Source organism: Vidua chalybeata, chromosome 6 (genome assembly GCF_026979565.1).
Source record: "Vidua chalybeata isolate OUT-0048 chromosome 6, bVidCha1 merged haplotype, whole genome shotgun sequence".
NCBI classification, from domain to species: Eukaryota; Metazoa; Chordata; class Aves; order Passeriformes; family Viduidae; genus Vidua; species Vidua chalybeata.
Window position 1 is genome coordinate 5,372,999 of NC_071535.1, and position 17,989 is coordinate 5,390,987.

At 42.2% G+C, this 17,989-nt stretch overlaps 1 protein-coding gene across 4 annotated transcripts; it reads left to right on the forward strand.

Annotated features, from left to right (window-relative positions):
- The first annotated feature begins 1,518 nt into the window (after positions 1-1,518).
- Positions 1,519-17,136, forward strand: PCNX4 (pecanex 4). 4 transcript variants are annotated; one of them, XM_053945937.1, is made up of 12 exons: positions 1,519-1,806; positions 4,243-4,295; positions 4,920-5,646; positions 7,313-7,492; positions 7,581-8,095; positions 8,870-8,970; positions 9,119-9,241; positions 9,467-9,830; positions 12,526-12,629; positions 13,061-14,097; positions 14,600-14,786; positions 15,136-17,136. In XM_053945937.1, exons 3-12 carry the CDS (start codon positions 4,958-4,960, stop codon positions 15,385-15,387), a joined length of 3,552 nt encoding a protein of 1,183 aa, XP_053801912.1. In that variant the 5' UTR covers positions 1,519-1,806; positions 4,243-4,295; positions 4,920-4,957; the 3' UTR covers positions 15,388-17,136. The 4 variants fall into 4 exon arrangements, with proteins under 4 accessions (XP_053801912.1, XP_053801914.1, XP_053801915.1 ...); XM_053945939.1 differs by lacking the exon at positions 7,313-7,492; XM_053945940.1 differs by lacking the exon at positions 7,313-7,492 and having other exon boundaries at positions 7,956-8,095.
- Positions 17,137-17,989: the final 853 nt, after the last annotated feature.

A 17,989-nucleotide genomic window follows, 5' to 3' on the forward strand; every position in this document is an offset into this window, starting at 1 on the left:
CCTCTGGTGGTGTTTCCAAGGTTTTACACTGGATTCCCCAATCCAACTACCTTTTTATCTCTGAAGAATAAAGATTAACAGACCTACAAAAAGGTTATGATGCTGCTGATAAGAACTGCTTCCAGTCAATCCATTGTCTAAAATTCCAAGCACATGCCTGTGTGTTAAATTACAAATTCAGATTAAAATGGATATAACTGTTTCTAACTATCTACATGGTGATTGTTCTAACAGGGAATAAGGTAGACATGTGTGCCCTGGTGTTAATACACTGAATTATACATTTTAGTATTATTAGATTTGAATTATATTATGTATGCTGTTTAATATTATATGTATGACTCTGTTTAATATTCTCAATGTTTAACGTGTGTAATTTGAAGCGGTACTGCAGTATTTGGATTTATATTTCAGTTTCCCACTGAATGTTCAATTTGACTTTACCTAGAAGAGAATGGATTTGGTTCTACCTGAGGCTAAAACCAGTGTTCATGTCTTGAATTAGTTAATACATAAAGGCCATTAATATTCAAGATTTAAGGAACTTTTGGGGGTATTCTGTTATGATGTCAGAATGCTGGGGACCTTCTCGCTCTCTTTACCTCCCTGACAGGAGGGTGAAGCCAGGTGGGGATCGGGATCTGCTCCCAGGGAACGAGGGACAGGATGAGAGGACACAGTCTGAAGATGTACCAGGGGAGGTAAATTAGACATTGGAGGAATTTCTTCCAGGAAGGAATGTGAAAAACACCAATCACTTGGTTTTTAAAATTTTTAAAGTTTAATAATAATAAAATGGTTCTAAAAATAGTAATACAATTAGAGTAATAAAAATTTAGAGTTAGGACAATTACAAGACAATAAAAAGCAAAGAATTACGGATGTCCAGATGCTCTCGGGCCCTTAAGCCCGATAAGCATGCCTTGTGAACAAAGGAATAATCTTAAAAGCAATAGCCTGCTGCATATTCATACATCCCATACATGATGCATAAATTCCTTGCAAATTAAGAGCTTTTCTGGTTTTTGTCAACTTCTTCTCCTTAATCCTGGTGGTTCCATAAAGACGGAGAGAAGGTGGAAGAATGTTTGTCTTTTCCGGTAAGGAGGCTGTAATTCTTTATGGGCCCCGTCCCTGCCATCTCTGTGCGAAGAATTTCTTGATTATCTCATCTCTTTCTTGAGCTAGTTAAAAAGTATCTTACATAGTATAGTTCCTATTTTAACATTGTGTTATAACCTAAAAATACATTTAACACACTACTTGAGAGAATTAATACAGCATAACTTTCCAACATTACACATATATTCATTGTAACATTTGCGAAAAGTCAATCATAAAATATGCATTTTTCACAGGAAGATTAGACATTGGAATGGGCTGGCCAGGGAAGCGGCGGAGTCGCGCTCCCCGGAGGTGTTAAAGACTGGCCGTGCACTCAGGCTGGCACGGCGTGCTCGGCCATGGGCTGGACTCGATGATGCCAGAGGTCTTTTCCACCCGGATCCACTCTGGGCTGCTGCGGGGCCCTGCCCGCCGTGAGAGAGCGGGAGCACCGCGGCCCCTCAGCGCTCCGGTACCGACCCCGCCGAGGAGGCGCCGGGGCTCGCCGGAGCCATTTCCCGCAGGCTGCGCGGCCCCTGCCCGCCTCAGGCGGGCAAAATGGCGGCGGCGGCTGAGGGGCGGGAAAAAGGGGCGGGCAGAGAACGGCAGCGCTCCGCCATCCTCCTCCTCCTCCTCCTTCTCCCGGCGCCGGCTCGGCCCCGTGCCCTGCCGCCCCCTGCTCGCTCCGAGCCCGGGCCACAGGTAGGTGCCATCCCCGCCGAGGCTCCTTGCCGCGGGTTTGCCCCCCGGCCCTTCCCCTCCGGAGGCCGCAGAGGTGTTTTTTGTAGTCGCTTGGTGCTGGGTGTTTTTATTTAGCGCCTGCAGAAGAGGTGAGGGGAGCTGGGTGGGTGGGAAGCGTGGTGGCCCAGGTGGGAGCCCCTCTGGTCAGGGGCAGAGGTGCCTCGGGAGGAGGCGGCCAGAGACCCTTCCCAAAGGTGATGCCGGGATGCTCATCCCGTAACTGCATGGGCGTGTTGTCCTAAAATGCTGTGTCCCCTGGGGAATGGAATCAACACTGCTGAACAGGGGCTCACGGCCTGTTCTGCCCGGCTCCTGGCTGGAAGCTGGCCTGCAGCACAGTGGGGTCTTTAGCCATGGATGCTCGCCCAGGGAATCTTTAACCCGGTGTGTGGGCACGGGGTGTATCTGGATTTGGTGGGACAGGGGATGCCACAGCCTCCCCTTCACCTCCCACCTGTTCCTCCAGCTTGGTTAGCAGGTGGTTTGTAACCCCTACCCTTAAACACCTGTAAGACCGCCGAGGTAAGGATTTTTAAGCCGTATATGTTTCAGCTGCTTAGGTGGCAGACAGCTGTACCCATACTCTGTAATCTGCTAAAAATAAAAGCAAACTAAACTCAGCTGATCCAACATCAGCCCGCGTGAAGGATGGTGTTCATTTAGACAAAAATTCGTGCCTTCCTGTGAATTCCTCCCTGAATTTGTGGCAACGTTTGTTTGTTTTTTTTCCCTTTGTAATAAAGGCATAACAAGGTTATTGCAGGGAAAACTTGTGAAGTGACTTCATGGTGTTAAAGCCCTTTTTCCATCCTTGCTGTGATAGTATCCATGTGGCACAGATCCCTCCGTGATGACAGACTGTTGTGTTAGGGGTTGTTTGGGTATCCAGGCGAGTTGTCAAAGTGGGGCCAGGCCTGTATGTCAGGAATGTGTATGGAAGCCAGGTCCTGTAAACACTCACAAATGCGTGGAGCCTTGTTGCTAGGGCTTTGCACAGGAATAAGACATGGATGAGTCCCTCTTTGAAGTCTTGATGTGCTACCTGAGTAGCTGGAAGCCAGGAGAGCAGCAGAGGGAAGAGTTTCCATAGTTAGTGAGCTTCAGCAAATAAATTCACCTCTTTTTATGGCTCGTTTTGGAGTAAAGCCAAGTGGAACTATATTGTTTATGTGTGTAGATTCTCCTGTCTCACACAAAGATGCCTATTGTTTACACAGAAACTGTAAGAGGAATGTTTTGTTAACATTTGGTTAGCAATATAAACTGACAAACACAAATGCAGACTGGAACTTGAAACAAAAATAGCCCTTCTCAGAGCAGAAAACACAGCTGCCCAAAAACTGTTTTTCAAGGAAAACTGCACCTATTGGTTCTATGTTTTCTTTTTAAACTCAGCTTCTGTCATTTCCATGCCTATAAATCTTCTACTGCATGTAACTATCCCAGCAACTTAAGCTCCACGCCCGTGTACCCTCTAAACAGTGCTTATTTTGCTAAAGAAGATTGATTCAGTTGTGATATTTTATAATTACGTTTGAAATTTGTTTTTAGTTGGGTGTGTCGCTGTTACACTTTCAAATTCCTGAGCTGACTGGGATGAATTCCCCTTTCCATTGTCAACATGTGTCTTTTCCATTAGTTCCAGTAGGACTGACTGCTGCCTTCTCCTTATGTTTAAGAAACTTTCAGCTGCTTAAAATAGTAGGACCAAAAAAACCTGTGTTTTCAATATTTTATTGAAAAAAACCCGAAAAATCGACAACCTACATAAAGAGTACTTGCAGAGCCTCTGGGGTCCTGCTTTCCATGATGGAGCATATTGACTTAGTGGATGTAGAATGTAAATTTCAGTCATGATAATGCATAAAATCTCATTTGCACTGTTTCCAATCATTCCCCAGTGATCAGCATCTACCAACGGTCGAGTGACTGATACCTGTTTAAATAAATGGGCTGAATTGTTCTCAGAAGGGCTCAGAAATGTTTGGTATTGTAGGAAAAAGGGATCGCAGTAGTTTGAGGACTCTATGGCAGCCAGATGTTTAATTTTTAATGTCTCACCAGTGATGGCAATGGGTATTCATCAGATTGTACAGCTCCAGTGGAAGAAAGTCAGTCAGAATTTCTGTCCTTGCACATCTCCTAATGCACTCCATCTCTTTTTTAGAGTTATTATTAATGACATTGACACTGCTTTTTTTGTGCTTTTTTTCACCCTATTTCCTAGCTTGAGTACTTCTGCCTGTCATTCATAGAATTACATTTGAATATCATTGTTATCACCTTACATTCATTGTTTCTACATTGCCTGATCCTCTCTAAATGAGTATTCAAACCTATTTCTGTTTGATGGGTCATTGTAAATGTCTACAGGTATCTTTTTTTCCTTTCTTTCAGCTTTTTCCATTGGCACCAAGAGGAATATATGCTAATTCTGCAACAACTCACAAGTACTGTGTTTGTTTTTTTTTTTTATTTTATATGCTTTAGGAAGCAGAAAGTGAACTGCTTATTTTACATTACAGCGAGATCCTGTCCTGCAAATGGGCTATGTAGGGAGGATGGTAACAATGCTGATGTGAAAAATAATTTGTAACACTTCTCCTTACATTCTTTAGTATATTTATGTTGAAAAAGCTTTATTGTATAAAGCTTTGATTTTTTTACAGGGACCTTTGTGTGCCTGAGTCCCTGCACTTGTGTGACTGTTCACTGGAATCACAGACTCTGTATACAGAGCTCCTTAACAGGATTTGAAATTGGCAAAGTGTGATTGGAATCAGATTGAGTGGGAAGAATGTCAGTTTTAGGAAGGTATTCTGCTGGGGAGATGGGTTGGTTTTGTCATCTCCCAAAAACAGGTTATATATTTTTGTTTGCAGCCCTCAGATGAAAGAATGAGTTTACATTTTAAAATAGATGTTTGCTTATTAGCTGTATTCTGGGAAATTCTAACAGCAACATGTCAGAATTCCACTGTAGCTTGGTAAATAAAAAGAAGACACAAGAATTCCCTGGGTTCTGAGTTCCAGAATCAGTAATGTGTCCATGTATTCCTTCCTGTTCTCCTACAGGAGAGATGATCCCCAGCCAGCATTCCTGAGCCACGAGGATGGGGCCAGATGTACCCCTGCTCAATGACTACAAACAGGAGTTCTTCTTGAAGCGCTTCCCTCAGACTGTGCTGGGAGGGCCCCGGTTCAGATTAGGCTACTGTGCCCCTCCTTACATCTACGTGAACCAGATCATCCTTTTCCTGACACCATGGCTTTGGGGAGGAGTGGGAACACTCCTGTACCAGCTGGGAGTGATGAAGGACTTCTGCGCCGCGGCGCTGTCGGGAGGACTCATGTTTGTTACTGCACTTGCTCTTCAGATGACAAACCTCTATGCAAAGCAGAAAACAGTGACAGTAGAAAGAATGCAAATTCAGAATACCCTGACAGATGAAGATGAGTTTGAATTTTCCAGCTGTGTAGATTCAGAGACAGTAAAATTTATTATTCCTGGCAAGAAGTACATAATCAACACTGTATTCCATTCCCTTCTGGCAGGGGTGTTGTGTGGGCTGGGAACTTGGTATTTGCTGCCAAACAGAATAACCTTGTTATATAGCAACATTGGAGGAACTGTTGTGATCTTTGTGTTTGGATGGGTGACCATATGTATAGGAGAGTATTCATTAATCATAAACACAGCCACCGAAACAGCCACTTTCCAAGCACTGGATACATATGAAATCACTGCTCTGATGAGACCTTTCTACATTTTTGTCTTTATTGCAGTGGATCTTGCACACAGGTAAATGTAATAATGCATTTAGCCACTTAAAGTGATGGGCAGTCCGTGTATTTTTGATGGGAAAGGTTAAATTATTCTTCTGAGGAAAATTTATTTTGAGATTCTAGTCAACTGTAGTAACTTCAAAGGAAGAAGATTGGTGCATATATGATAAAAATTGAGGTTCTATGCTGTGTATTTTATTTATTTATTTATTTATTTATTAAATATTTATTTATTTTTAGGCTCTTAAATTTTTATAGCATTCCAAGTAAACTAGGAAGAGCAGTTTGTAAGAGATAGGTGAAACTATCTTCTACCATGCCATTTTTCATATTTTTGTATTGGAGCATTTGCATTTATGTCCTTTTAGAGGATGGGTTTAAAAATACATGTTCCTGACCTGGAATCACAAATCTAAACACTGCAAGCTTCAGGATTACTGGATTTATGTCCAGATTTCATCCTGGAATACTTTCTAATTTAAGCTCTGTAAAGTGATAGCAGAGGCTTTTATACAACAGGGAAAAACAAAAGAAAAAAAAAAAAAAACTCTGAATTTGGTTTTAATGAATGGATAAGCAAATGGGAATATTGCTGTGGCTTTGTGATACAGATTTTGAACTTGGATTTTTAAATGTTTTTCCAATATGAAAGAGCTATGTCAATCTACAAATTAGGAGAGTCACATTTCTGTTTTTCAGATGAGTGTCTTAGCTGAAGTATTCGTAGTATCAGGCTCCTAAAACAAGATGCTTTTAGATTTACTCTGCATTCTTTCTCCCTATCAGGTGATATTTATAGCACTTTGTCACATGTACATATTTTATGGGTGGTTGCTTTGGATACATTTAAAAAGAGCAGGTTTGAATTTGCTTGTTTTGCACTGGGAGTTGTCTTTGTTAATGATTTATCCTAATTGCCACTTCAGGTGAGGTATGAGAATTATACATGTGGTCTTGGACTCCAAATTCTTCTATTCAATTTCCTGAGGAGAAGATTAAGACATTGTTGAAATTCCTGATGAAATTACTCTGAGACTTGCTTACTTATTAAAAAGGAGAGAGAAACCAAACAACTTGGCAGTCTACCTTTAGCTGGTAAACTACATATGGGCTAGAATTCATGCAAATTTCTAATGCTGATCTTTGTGTTTTTGCAGGAAGATTTTGACACATTTGTGAACAAAAAACTCTCTTTAGGAATATGCTATAATATCTGTAGGTGTACAGGCAACATGCCAGTTCTTCTTCTTAAAGCTTAAATATTGGGCCTTGAAATTGCACAAAATTTTGCTTTTGTGTTTCTGAAAAAAATACTTTACAATTTTTTGTTAAACAGTTGAGGCCTTGGAACCTGTGGACCTTTCTTTTTTGCACAAGTGTTTTTTTCAGTGTATTATCACAACAGTAACAAAAATAATCAGGATAATTGAATCACTGTATTCATCTGAAGGCTTCAAATCTTTTAAATTAAAATTTAGTCTGTGTTCTAATTAATGTGTTACTTTCCCAAGCATAAATATATGTCCTTATTTTTCCCTTTAAAAGATACTCATTAGGTTTTATAGGTTGAATGTGTAAGGTTTTTACTTTGGGATTTGCTGTAGTAATTAAACAGGAAGTCTTCCCACATGGAAGTTATTTTTCCCTTCACAGAAGTCAAATGCATTTCTTCTTTTATCCAGGTTTGCTGTCAACGCACCCATTCTAGAACAGACAAACCAGATTTTGCACATCCTCTTTCTTTTTCTGCCATTCTTGTGGGCATTGGGAATTCTGCCCCCGCTTGATGCACTTTTTCTCTGGGGAATGGAACAACTCTTGGAGTTTGGACTAGGAGGTTCACCTATGTCAAGTAACACAAAGTAAATGTTTATACAGTTGTAAAATATATCAGTATTGTTTTTAACCTTTTTCTTTTCAAGCAAATCTTCTTTATTTTCTCCTTCACAGGTTGTTAGTAATGTTTCTCATTTCTGCTGGAACAGCAATAGCATCGTATTTCATTCCCAGCCCCCTCGGTGTGATCCTCTTCATGACTGGATTTGGGTTCATACTGAGTCTTAACCTAAGTGAGATTGGGTTTGCCTTCAAACACACCATGATCAGCCATTTAGCCTCCAGCAAATCTAAAAATGCTCACAGAGGTCTTAGAATACAATTTGGGTGGAGGGAATTCATTTTCTATGTGACTGTGTTGACATTTGCTCTCACAGAAGCGAGCCTGCTGCATCAATTTGCAGGCTCCTCATCATTTTCCCAAGGCAGTCCCCAGGCCATAGCAAGTTACATTCTGATCCTATTACTTGTAATTATGTGGATTCTTAGAGAGATTCAGAGAGTGTACTTGTTTGGAGTCTTCCGAAACCCCTTTTACCCAAAGGATGTCAGGACTGTGGCTGTGTTCATGGAGAAGCAAAGAAGGCTAATGAAAGTTGGTGTTGTCAGGAGGATTTTACTAACACTAGGTAGGAATACACCACTGTCTGTTGTTTGTTAGATGATGCTTGTAGGGAGATTGAAACTCTAGAATTGCTGTATGTTCAAGATTCTGTGAATGAACAAAGGGAAACCAAGTGGCTGGAAATACTTGTTGATGTCTTGTTAAATTGTGTATTGAGGTCGAAGTTACTGGTCCAGCATATTTGAAAGTGATTTGATTTATTTCTTCTATAGGGGTGACCCTAAAAAATTGAGCCTTTTAAAAGCCCAGCTGACAAAGCAGGGCCTTTTAAAGGATTTTAGTTACTGCTGCAGTATCAACTTTTGAAAAGATGTACTTGGAAACAAAATTAAAGCTGACTAAATATTTGGTTGCTAGTAAAGGGAAGTGCCTCCTCTCTGGTAGGTTAGAGACAAATGCATCTACTTTGAGGAAATAAAAATTGATTTAAATTGTTTCATTTCATAAAGAAGCATTAGTTTGGGAAAGTAGATTGATGACTGCTATTCCTTGTTTATTTTTACTTATTTGAGTATTCTCTTGGAGAAACAAATAAAGGACAAAAGAACTAATAGCAAGTAAGAGCTAAACATCAATTAAATGTTTGTTGTCCTGGGCCATAAGTGCAAATAAATTGTTTGATATCGTGGGACTGTAATACAAAGAGGAGTTTGTGATGATGAAGGGAAGGTTTCTCTTTTTGTGCTGGGATTTCCATCCTGCAATAACACTGCTTACCTCTGTTGACTTTTGTTATGTTTTTGGAAAAAGATCAGTGATTCTTTTATTTCAATTGCAGTGTCTCCATTTGCTATGATAGCATTCCTGTCACTTGACCATTCACTACAAAAGCTGCATTCCGTGTCTGTTTCCATTGGATTCACAAGGATGTTTAGGATGGTAATTTGAATTTTAAATATGTTAGCCTTAGAAATGCTCTTCTATATGACTTGAGAACCAAGGTGACCTGGAAGAAATATTCTAGGTCATGAAAGCAGAGATAAATAGGTATGTTTTTTAATGTATTTCTAACATATCTCTATTTTAGGTCTGGCAGAATACAGAAAATGCCTTACTAGACATGGTGGTTGTGTCAGCAGCACAAATGTTGGTGTTTAATCCAGACCTCTGGTGGAACAGGAGCCTTGATACTGGAATCAAACTCTTGCTGGTAATAGTCATAATGTAGAATTAAGCAGATAATAATTATCTGAAGTCTCTGTTTCTGTTGGAGAATTACAACAGGACCCAGCAGATAGATAGAAGCTAAAAACTGTACTAAGATATATTCTCACACCAAGCAATGATAGCCATGCTTCATTTTCTTAAAATTACTGTAGCTATGCCAAGCGTGCTGCTGGCAACAAACCATGTGCTCCCTGCCCGTGTGCCGCAGGTCGGTCTCCTGCGGGATCGGCTGTTCCAGTTCCTCTCCAAGCTGCACTTCGCCATCGCCATCCTCCTGACCTCGTGGACGGAGAAGAAGCAGCGCCGCAGATCCAGCGCCGCCCTGATCGCGCTCAACGTCGCCTTCTTCCCCGTCCTGCTGGCCCTGGTGGCCGTCTCGGCGCTGCTTTCCTCGCCCCTGCTGCCGCTCTTCACCCTGCCCGTGTTCCTGGTGGGCTTCCCCCGGCCGCTGCGGAGCTGGCCGGGCCCCGCGGGCGGCACCGCCTGCGTCTGCTCCGACACCGTCTACTACCGGCAGCTCGTGCCCGGCCTGGCCGCAGCGCTGCAGTCCGCGCTGGCAGCCGGCGGCCTGGGTACGTACTGGCAGCACTCTGAAATAGTGCAGCTAAATGTTTCAGGAAATGTGGTTTTCCACCCTAAACCCCTTGGGATCAGATCCATCCCAGCACCCTAAACCCCTTGGGATCAGATCCCTCCCAAGGCCCCAAACCCCTTGGGATCGGATCCCTCCCAATGCCCCAAAATCCTTGGGATCAGATCCTCCCAATGCCCTAAACTCCTTGGGATGAGATCCCTCAGAAGGGAGGAGAATCCATGGTTCTAAACCATGTTTCATAGCACGGGTTAAATCTGATAGTCAGAGATTGCTCAGGACAAAGTGGTTACTTTTATCCTTCTTGTACAACCAACAGTAGGAGAAAGGGGAACAGCTACAAGTTGCAGCAGGGGAGGTTGAGGTTGGATATTGGGAAAAATTTCATCACTGGACAAATGATTAAGCATTGGAACAGGCTCCCTAGGCAAGTGGTGGAGTCGCCATCCCTGAGAGCATTCAAGAAACAAGTAGATGTAGCAGTTTGTGATACAGTTTCATGGACATGGTGGTATTCAGTGAAAGGCTAGGCTTGATGATCTGGGAGATCTTTTCCAGCTAATGATTCTACAATGTCTACTTGTTACAATCCTGTAAAAAAACAACTCTTTTGTTACCTTTAAGGAGAGCCTAAATGGTGATGAAACAGTATCAATCCTAATCTTTCTGTGAATAAAAATGATGGAATGCATTGATCCCACCTAACTGGAGGCAGTAAATTGGGTTCTTTAGCCAGACAGCATAGAGAACGGTGTGTGTCAGACTGCTCTCTGTAGGTCAGTCTGTCTCTGCATCAATCCCATTACTCAGCATCCAGAAGGTGACTTTGCTAATTTAGCTGTGTTAATTGGTTACAGAGGTTTGTGAAATACATGATGTAGCCTAAGTAGCAGTAAACAGCTGAGAACAAACCCATTGATAAGATTTAATGCCATGTCTTGTGCAGGCAGTTGGGGTAGGATTGTAGCAGTACTTGTGGATTTACAGCCTGTGAAAGGCATCGTGATGGGGTTTTCACAGAACTACAGACACAGAGGTGAAGAAGTGCCCAGTCTTTTTCCCAGCTGGAGACAGAGTAACTGTTTTAAAATTGCAGGGTCATTTTCTTGAGAAACAGCCTTTGTGTAACCTAAATAATCAAAAGATTGTAGCCCTTGGAGAAGAGGCAAATATTTACATAAGTCTCTTAGAAAATGGCTTATGTCTGGAAAAAGTGGCCCAATATTTGAAGGCAGTGGAAGTTAACCTTAATAATGCTTTTCTGAAGAATATATCAAGGTGCTTTACTAGGAAATATGTGCTGCACTTTCCTCACTGGTTAGAGAGAGGTACTCAATAAAACCAGGAAGTCTTTTTTTCTCTAAAGAAGGATACTTCAGTTTGTCTACTGCATTAGTCTATTATGTTTTATATTTACAATAGACATATTTATTATATTATTATAATATATAGCTATCTGTCATACATATATATGTTATCTATTTATATTATAGATATACATATTATATATAATAGGGTTTTTTTCCTCATTTCCATCATGACTGTGGTGGCATGTATGCCTTAGAATAAATAATTTAAAACACTAGTCTTGAGGGGTAAAAAGTCTCTTCTTTAATGGGAAAATCTGTGAATGAATGTCTTGAAGCAAGAAAAACTGTGGTGTTCTCAGATGAGTTCAAAAGGAAGCGATGCACACTTTGTGAGTCACTAATTTAAACCCATAGTTTGTTCTGTGTAAAGAAGTTTTAGTAGCTTTAACAGCTAGCAAGAAAGGAATTAAAGTCTTTGCAAAATGTTAGCAAGAAAATGCACTTCATTAGCTCAGTGGGATAGAAAAGGTTACTTAAATTTTAACTACAGCTTAATGGTTGGTTTCACTGATTTCACCTTACAACATTTTAAATCTAAAATGCTCTGCAAGTGAGTGGTCACCAGACATGAGTGACAGCAGAAGCAGGTCATAAACTGGCAGCAAACGTCATGCTTAAGAATAGAACCATTGTGGTATGAGGATTGACATTCAGCTATAGTTCAAACACAGTATAACTATCAGTTCTTAAGAAATTTGGCACTGCTCTTTTTATGACATAGGTTAAAAAAAAAAGTTTGGGGTTTTGGTTTTTTGGGTTTTTTTTTTGGTTTTTTTTTGGGTTTTTTTTTTTGAGTACTAATTTGCTGTTGTTCAGGACCTGATTTTCAAATTTCAGTTCAGTTATATTTTTATTTCTCTGATAACAAATAAACTTCCTACTCCACAGCAAATTGGGCCATTAGGAAACTCCTTTGCTATATCATGATTATTTAATATATTCTCAGTAAGAACAACTTTAGGTCTCCAGAGAACACTCCAGTGGGAACTATGTGGTTGGAAATGCAGCCAAAAATGATCTTTAATCATGAAAGTCATCTCTGCAAAGGGAATTGAGGGTGGAGTTGTTTAACCCTGGTCTGGTGTGAATAATGTAGTCCTGCAGTTGTGTGAGGTTTTCCAGTTTTCCACAGCTTTTTCAAAGCTGCAATTTCAGCCATTTTTTTCAAGATTCTAAGGTGCTAGTTAGCCAGTGTTAACTGATTGTGATGCCAATGCAGAAATATTTTGTGTTTGCTGTTGAATCCTTTCATTGGCATGTAGAAAAGGTAATATGTAGTTTTTGTTTGTTTTTTTCCTTGCCTAGGTCTCTCTCTGCCTGGGTCACATTACTTGTGCCGCTTTCAGGACAGGCTGATGTGGATATTGGTGCTGGAAAAAGGCTTCACATACTGTGGTGTTAACATTAAGGTAATTGCATGCTGAGCACTGAGATGTTGATGTTTGGAAATAGTGCAAACATTTTGCTGTGTAACATTTCAGCAGTGTAACTGATTTCCATTTAATTTTCTAAGATGAGTGTTGTACTAATTAGTCTTGCAATTTACATGAGTAGCAGATGTGAAATTTTTTATCATTTAGCTTCTGACGGAATATCTTTAATAAGCTGGCTAATAAGATCTGCATCAGGCAAAGATTTATTTAAGACATTGATCTGTGCCTAATATTGCAGTGAGTGCTTTGTTATTGCTGTTATCTCTAGATAGATTTGTAGATTCAGTTGTGGAAATACTGACAATCATTTTGTTCAGAATAATTCTGTTGCAAGCAAACAGCTTGCTAGCATTTGAAGTTACGTCCTGATGAAGACAAACAGGCAGCTGTTTTCATGTGTGCTTTAGGGGCTGGAACTGCAGGAAACATCCTGCCATGCTGCTGAAGCTCACAGAGTGGATGAAATTTTTGAAATGGCCTTTGAACATCAGGAGCACACAAGGATTCTGTCTCCCAATCCCCATTTTGGACACATCCTCACTCCCTGTACTGTTGTTCCTGTGCGGCTGTATTCTGATGCCAGGAATGTGTTATCTGGAATAATTGATTCCCATGAGAATTTAAAGCACCTGAAAGATGATTTTGTTAAAGTGCTTGTATGGATGCTTGTCCAGTATTGTTACAAAAAATCCAAGACGTGGGAAAGCCCAGGCAGTGCCAACAAGAGCAAACAAGGATCGTTTCCAGAAAATCAGCATAGTGGTGCAGTGAAAGGAACCAGAGCTCTGAGGAAAGAAGACAGCTTTAGTGTTGATACAGTGGAGGACTGGACTGATGATAGTGACACTTTTGATTTTGAACCCAGTAGCAGAACAAGAGACAGAAAAGAGCCCGGGCAGTTGGGACTGACACCAAAAGTGCACCTGTCTATTCCAGGGTCTATAGAAACACAGAGCCAAGATTTCCTACAAGAAATGTCACCAGAAGATAAATTAAACAGGGCTGTGGTGCTTGGGCTGCCTGCTGTTGACAAAGGGAAACAGCCAGAAGTTTTACCTCGTGTAGAATTCAGTTGCTCTTACTCAGAGCTGCTGAGCATCCCTGAAGAATGGAGAACAGCGCCAGTGCCTTCTTCCAAAGTCAGTGAAATGAGGCAGAGGTTTCCAGAGGAATGGTACCACTTTGTTTTGAGCCAACTGGACTTTTTTCATCTGAAGGAGAAGCCTTCCAATTTACTCACGGACCTTATGAAAGATAAAGCTCTGAAAGACCTGTACATCCACGGGGTGCTGTCGTGTTTCTTTGGTCTGTTTGGCCTGGATAACGCCGTGCCTGCCCCTCGCCACGTCTTCAGGGCATACACTGGTGGCATTCCCTGGTCTGCTGGCTTGGACTGGCTAACAGGCAAACCAGAGCTCTTCCAGCTGGCATTAAAAGCATTCAGGTAAAAGAATACCATTTCCTGAGATTAGAAATTTATATAGAGAAGTGTCACTTCAGTAATGTTTTGTTAAACCCATATAGTTTAAATTTATTTGGAGGTTTTTCCTACATAAATACTGCCCATGACTCCAGGCAGTGAAGCCTGTGGTAGAGAGGTTCTTCTTTCTTCTCCACAGCAGCTGCCTCCAATGTGCTGTGTTAACTGGGGAAAAACAACCTATTTTCATTGTCCCCAGATCTCAACAGTTGTGCTGGATTTAGATATTTGGCACCATCCATTATCAGGCAGTGGGGAAGTGTTGGAGGTGAATGAGTGGTGTTTAAGCTGATGTGTTTTACATGTGGGTGAGCTAAAAGCACACCCAGACTGACTGGCAGTGACTCAGCTGGCAAGCAGTGACTGACAGAGTTGGTGGAGCCTCTCCACCCTGTGTGGCCTGAAGAGCCTTTCTCCCTCCTGTCTTTGCCACACAACTGACTGTGTGATGTTCTGCACCTTTCAGATACACCTTTAAACTTATGCTGGACAAAGCCAGCCTGGGCCCAGTGGAGAACTTCAAAGAGCTGGTGAATTACCTGGAGGAATACGAGAGCGATTGGTACATCGGGCTGGTGTCAGACCTGGAGTGGCAGCAAGCAGTTCTGCAGGAAAAGCCATACCTGTTCTCACTGGGGCATGACCCAAGCATGGTAAGGAGAAAAATTACTAGGTCTGAGTTTGGGTTTCTTTTTCACTGTTCTTTTTTCCCCCCTTGTGATTATGTTCTAAAACATGAAGGCTCTGCAAGTTTGGTTTGTACTAAAGAGGAACTGGCACCACTGTTGTTGAAAACCCCACTGCGCTGTTCTTCAGATGCAGCAGTATTTCCTGATTATATTCCAGTGGAGGAATTGAACTGAGGGGACTGGTTTATACTTTGCTGTGTTTTAAGTGTTGATAGAGTGCAGTCCCAAAGCTTCACTCAGTGCTTTGTAACCAAAATGCTCTTGTTTCTTCTTTGACAACATACTGGACATCCTGATCTGTGTGTTCTTGTAGGGAATTTACACGGGGCGAGTCCTCACTCTGCAGGAGTTGCTAGTCCAGGTGGGAAAGCTCAATGCTGAAGCCGTGCGAGGCCAGTGGGCCAACCTGTCCTGGGAGCTGCTCTATGCCACCAACGATGACGAGGAGCGCTACAGCATCCAGGCACACCCGGCCCTGCTGCGCAACCTGACCGTGCAGGCGGCCGACCCGCCCCTGGGCTACCCCGTCTACTCCTCGCAGCTCCTGCAGCTGCCTCTCTTCTAGGCTGTCCTTTTCTCAGTTATGGCTCTTACTGATTTGTCTTTTTCCTCTGCGTGTTGGAATCAAATGTCCCTGCTCCCTTGTGTGCTACAGATCAGGTGTTACTCTCAGGGTGGCGGCGCCAGGCCAGCATACAGAGGTGTCCCCGGCACAGAGGTGGTGCTGGCCAGAGCCTGCAGCAGGCTGGGGACTGGTTTCTTGCTGCTGGAACACAAGACACCGTTGCCTGTGTGGCTGACGAGCCACATGCTGAAATTCTCTTCTCCAGCTTAAAGAAAAGCAACATAATTCTTATCATTGCCATAATTCTGATCATTAACTAATTTTGGTGCTTTCTGATTTACTTTTACTTCTTTTTTTCCTTGGACAGGTGACCTGCACTGCCAGTCAGGTTACAGCTTCTTGTAGTGTTGTCAACCCCAGAGTTGGCAACCAAAGTGTACATAGGACTATTTATATGAATATTTTTATTCTGGCCATTTTATATTGGACTGAGTTCAGTTCTAGCATTTGTTATATGACTTTCACTGATCTTCCTTATGTGTAGTAAGTTATCAGCCATGCTTTAACTAAATGCTAAAGGACAATTAATTTTTACCAAACTACTTGTTTTGGTAAAAAGAATTTATATAAAACCAGTGTGTGCTCTGATACATTGATAGCCTGGGTGAGTTTATTGATGAAAGAAGTAAATGTATATAATTAGGGGACAGAGGAACCTTTAAGGACAAATGATATGATTTAATCTCCTTCTTCCAGTATCCATATATATGATATATATTACATACATCTGTATATATATGTTGTTACTTTCAACCTCTCTCCATCTCCTTAACCAGTCTTCCACAAATGCAGTGAGAGCTTGATGATGGGGGGTGGGTGGAAATCCAGCTGTCTGTGCCAGAAGTAATTTAGGTTTTTAACCTCACTACAGGCTGGAACAGACTTGGACAGCTGGTTTGTAACATTACAGGTCACCTTGAAAATAGGTCCAGGCCCAGTTTCCAGTGGCTCATTTATCCTGTTCACTACCACCAGTCTTAGCACATAACTGTGCTTTCTCAGCAAGTCCATGCTTACACTGTAGGCAAATGCTGAGCAGGGAGTAGGTAACTGTATTTCCTAGTCCTACAGAATCAGTTTAAATCAGACCTGCTCCATAACTGAAGCCATACTGGTTTGGAACACCCAGCCTTGTCTGAGTCTGAGCAAATTTATTACTTTTGTTCCTCACCTTTAAAACCTTTTGTCTCCTATGAAATTTGCCACAGAACCTTGTACTTGGCTACTGGTTGTTCTTTTTGATAGTGGCCAGAAATGATTTCTAAAAACTATGCAAGTGGTGTAGTGGGTTTCCAAAGCAGGTTGGTGCCACACTGGGCCCTGAGCTGCATCTGGAAATACAGAGCCATGGAAGTGATGTGGAAGGGGCTTATAGAGAGCACCTATTTCAGCCCCCTCTCACAAGGAGGCAAATGTTTACTCTGATTTAAAACTTCCAAGGTGAGGAGTGTCATGAGCTCCTCAAGCAGTTCACTCCAGTTCTTTGCTGCTCTTGCAGCAGCTGGAAAGTTGGAGCTATTTCCTAAATCTAATTAACTCTCCCTTGCCCTGTTGTAAATCTCTTACTACTTGTCTTCCGTTTGGTCACAGGAAAATTTAATTATCTATTTTTGCAGCAATCCTTACTTGAAGATGGCTGTAATTTCTGCCCTCATCCTTTGTCTTTTGTAAACTGAATAAACCAGTCGAGAAAAAGCTGAAGAGAGCTGTGATCCTTTCCCCTTTCTTTCTCTGGGGTCTCTCCATCTGGTCCCCAGCCTTGAGGAGAGCTGCTGATAACTGGGCCAAGTGTTGCAGCAGAGATCCTGATTGGCACCAGATGGAGCAGCACAATTAGCAATGGGCAGAGTTCCTGCTGGAGCACAGGAATGTGGAGCTGGGCTGTGCTGCCCTGCCACATCCTGTCCCCTGCTGTCACAGGCAGCATGTCCCACACCCCCATTCACTGCTCACAGAGCCCCTTGGCACAGCCCTGAGTCACAGTGCCCTCACCTTAAACTTGTCTGCATTCTGCTTTTGGCAGAAACAGGAGTTAAAGCTTCTTGTTCTGTCTCACAAATCTGTGCAGCTGAGTGCCCCTGTTCAGCTGGTTTGTTTCTGTGCTTTTGAACCATGGCCTGTTTGGTTTGGAGCATTTCTTTGATTTATCTGGAATTCAGGAATTGGAGCACCTTCAACCCTGGCCTTGTCTGTGTTCACAGGCTGCTGTTGGGATTACTCTCAGCAATGGGACTGAGCTTGGGACCCATTGTTATCCCATGAGACCCCTGAAGTGCTCTGTTTTCTAACCAGCTGTGTGCAGAGCTTTATTTAATTCTTCCCAACACCTCCTTGCTTTAGATTGTGATGTTGATCACACACAGGGCAGTGTAAGGGCAGCAGAGCTGAGAAAGGGGCCAGAGAGTAAGTCCTGATGTTGTGTCAGAAATGAAGGGATTGAGCCCTGAACACACATTTTGCTCAAGGAACACATCCCAAGCACAGACCAGGCACCCTTACCCTCTATACCATACCCATCTTCTTGTGGGGTTTTGTTAATCAA

Excerpts from the sequence above, each read along its gene's own strand:
- PCNX4 (XM_053945937.1), top strand. The coding sequence starts at position 4,958 with ATGGGGCCAGATGTACCCCTGCTCAATGACTACAAACAGGAGTTCTTC. Across the intron at positions 7,493-7,580 it reads CCTATGTCAAGTAACACAAA|GTTGTTAGTAATGTTTCTCA; the intron begins GTAAATGTTTAT and ends TCTCCTTCACAG. Across the intron at positions 9,831-12,525 it reads GCTGGCAGCCGGCGGCCTGG|GTCTCTCTCTGCCTGGGTCA; the intron begins GTACGTACTGGC and ends TTCCTTGCCTAG.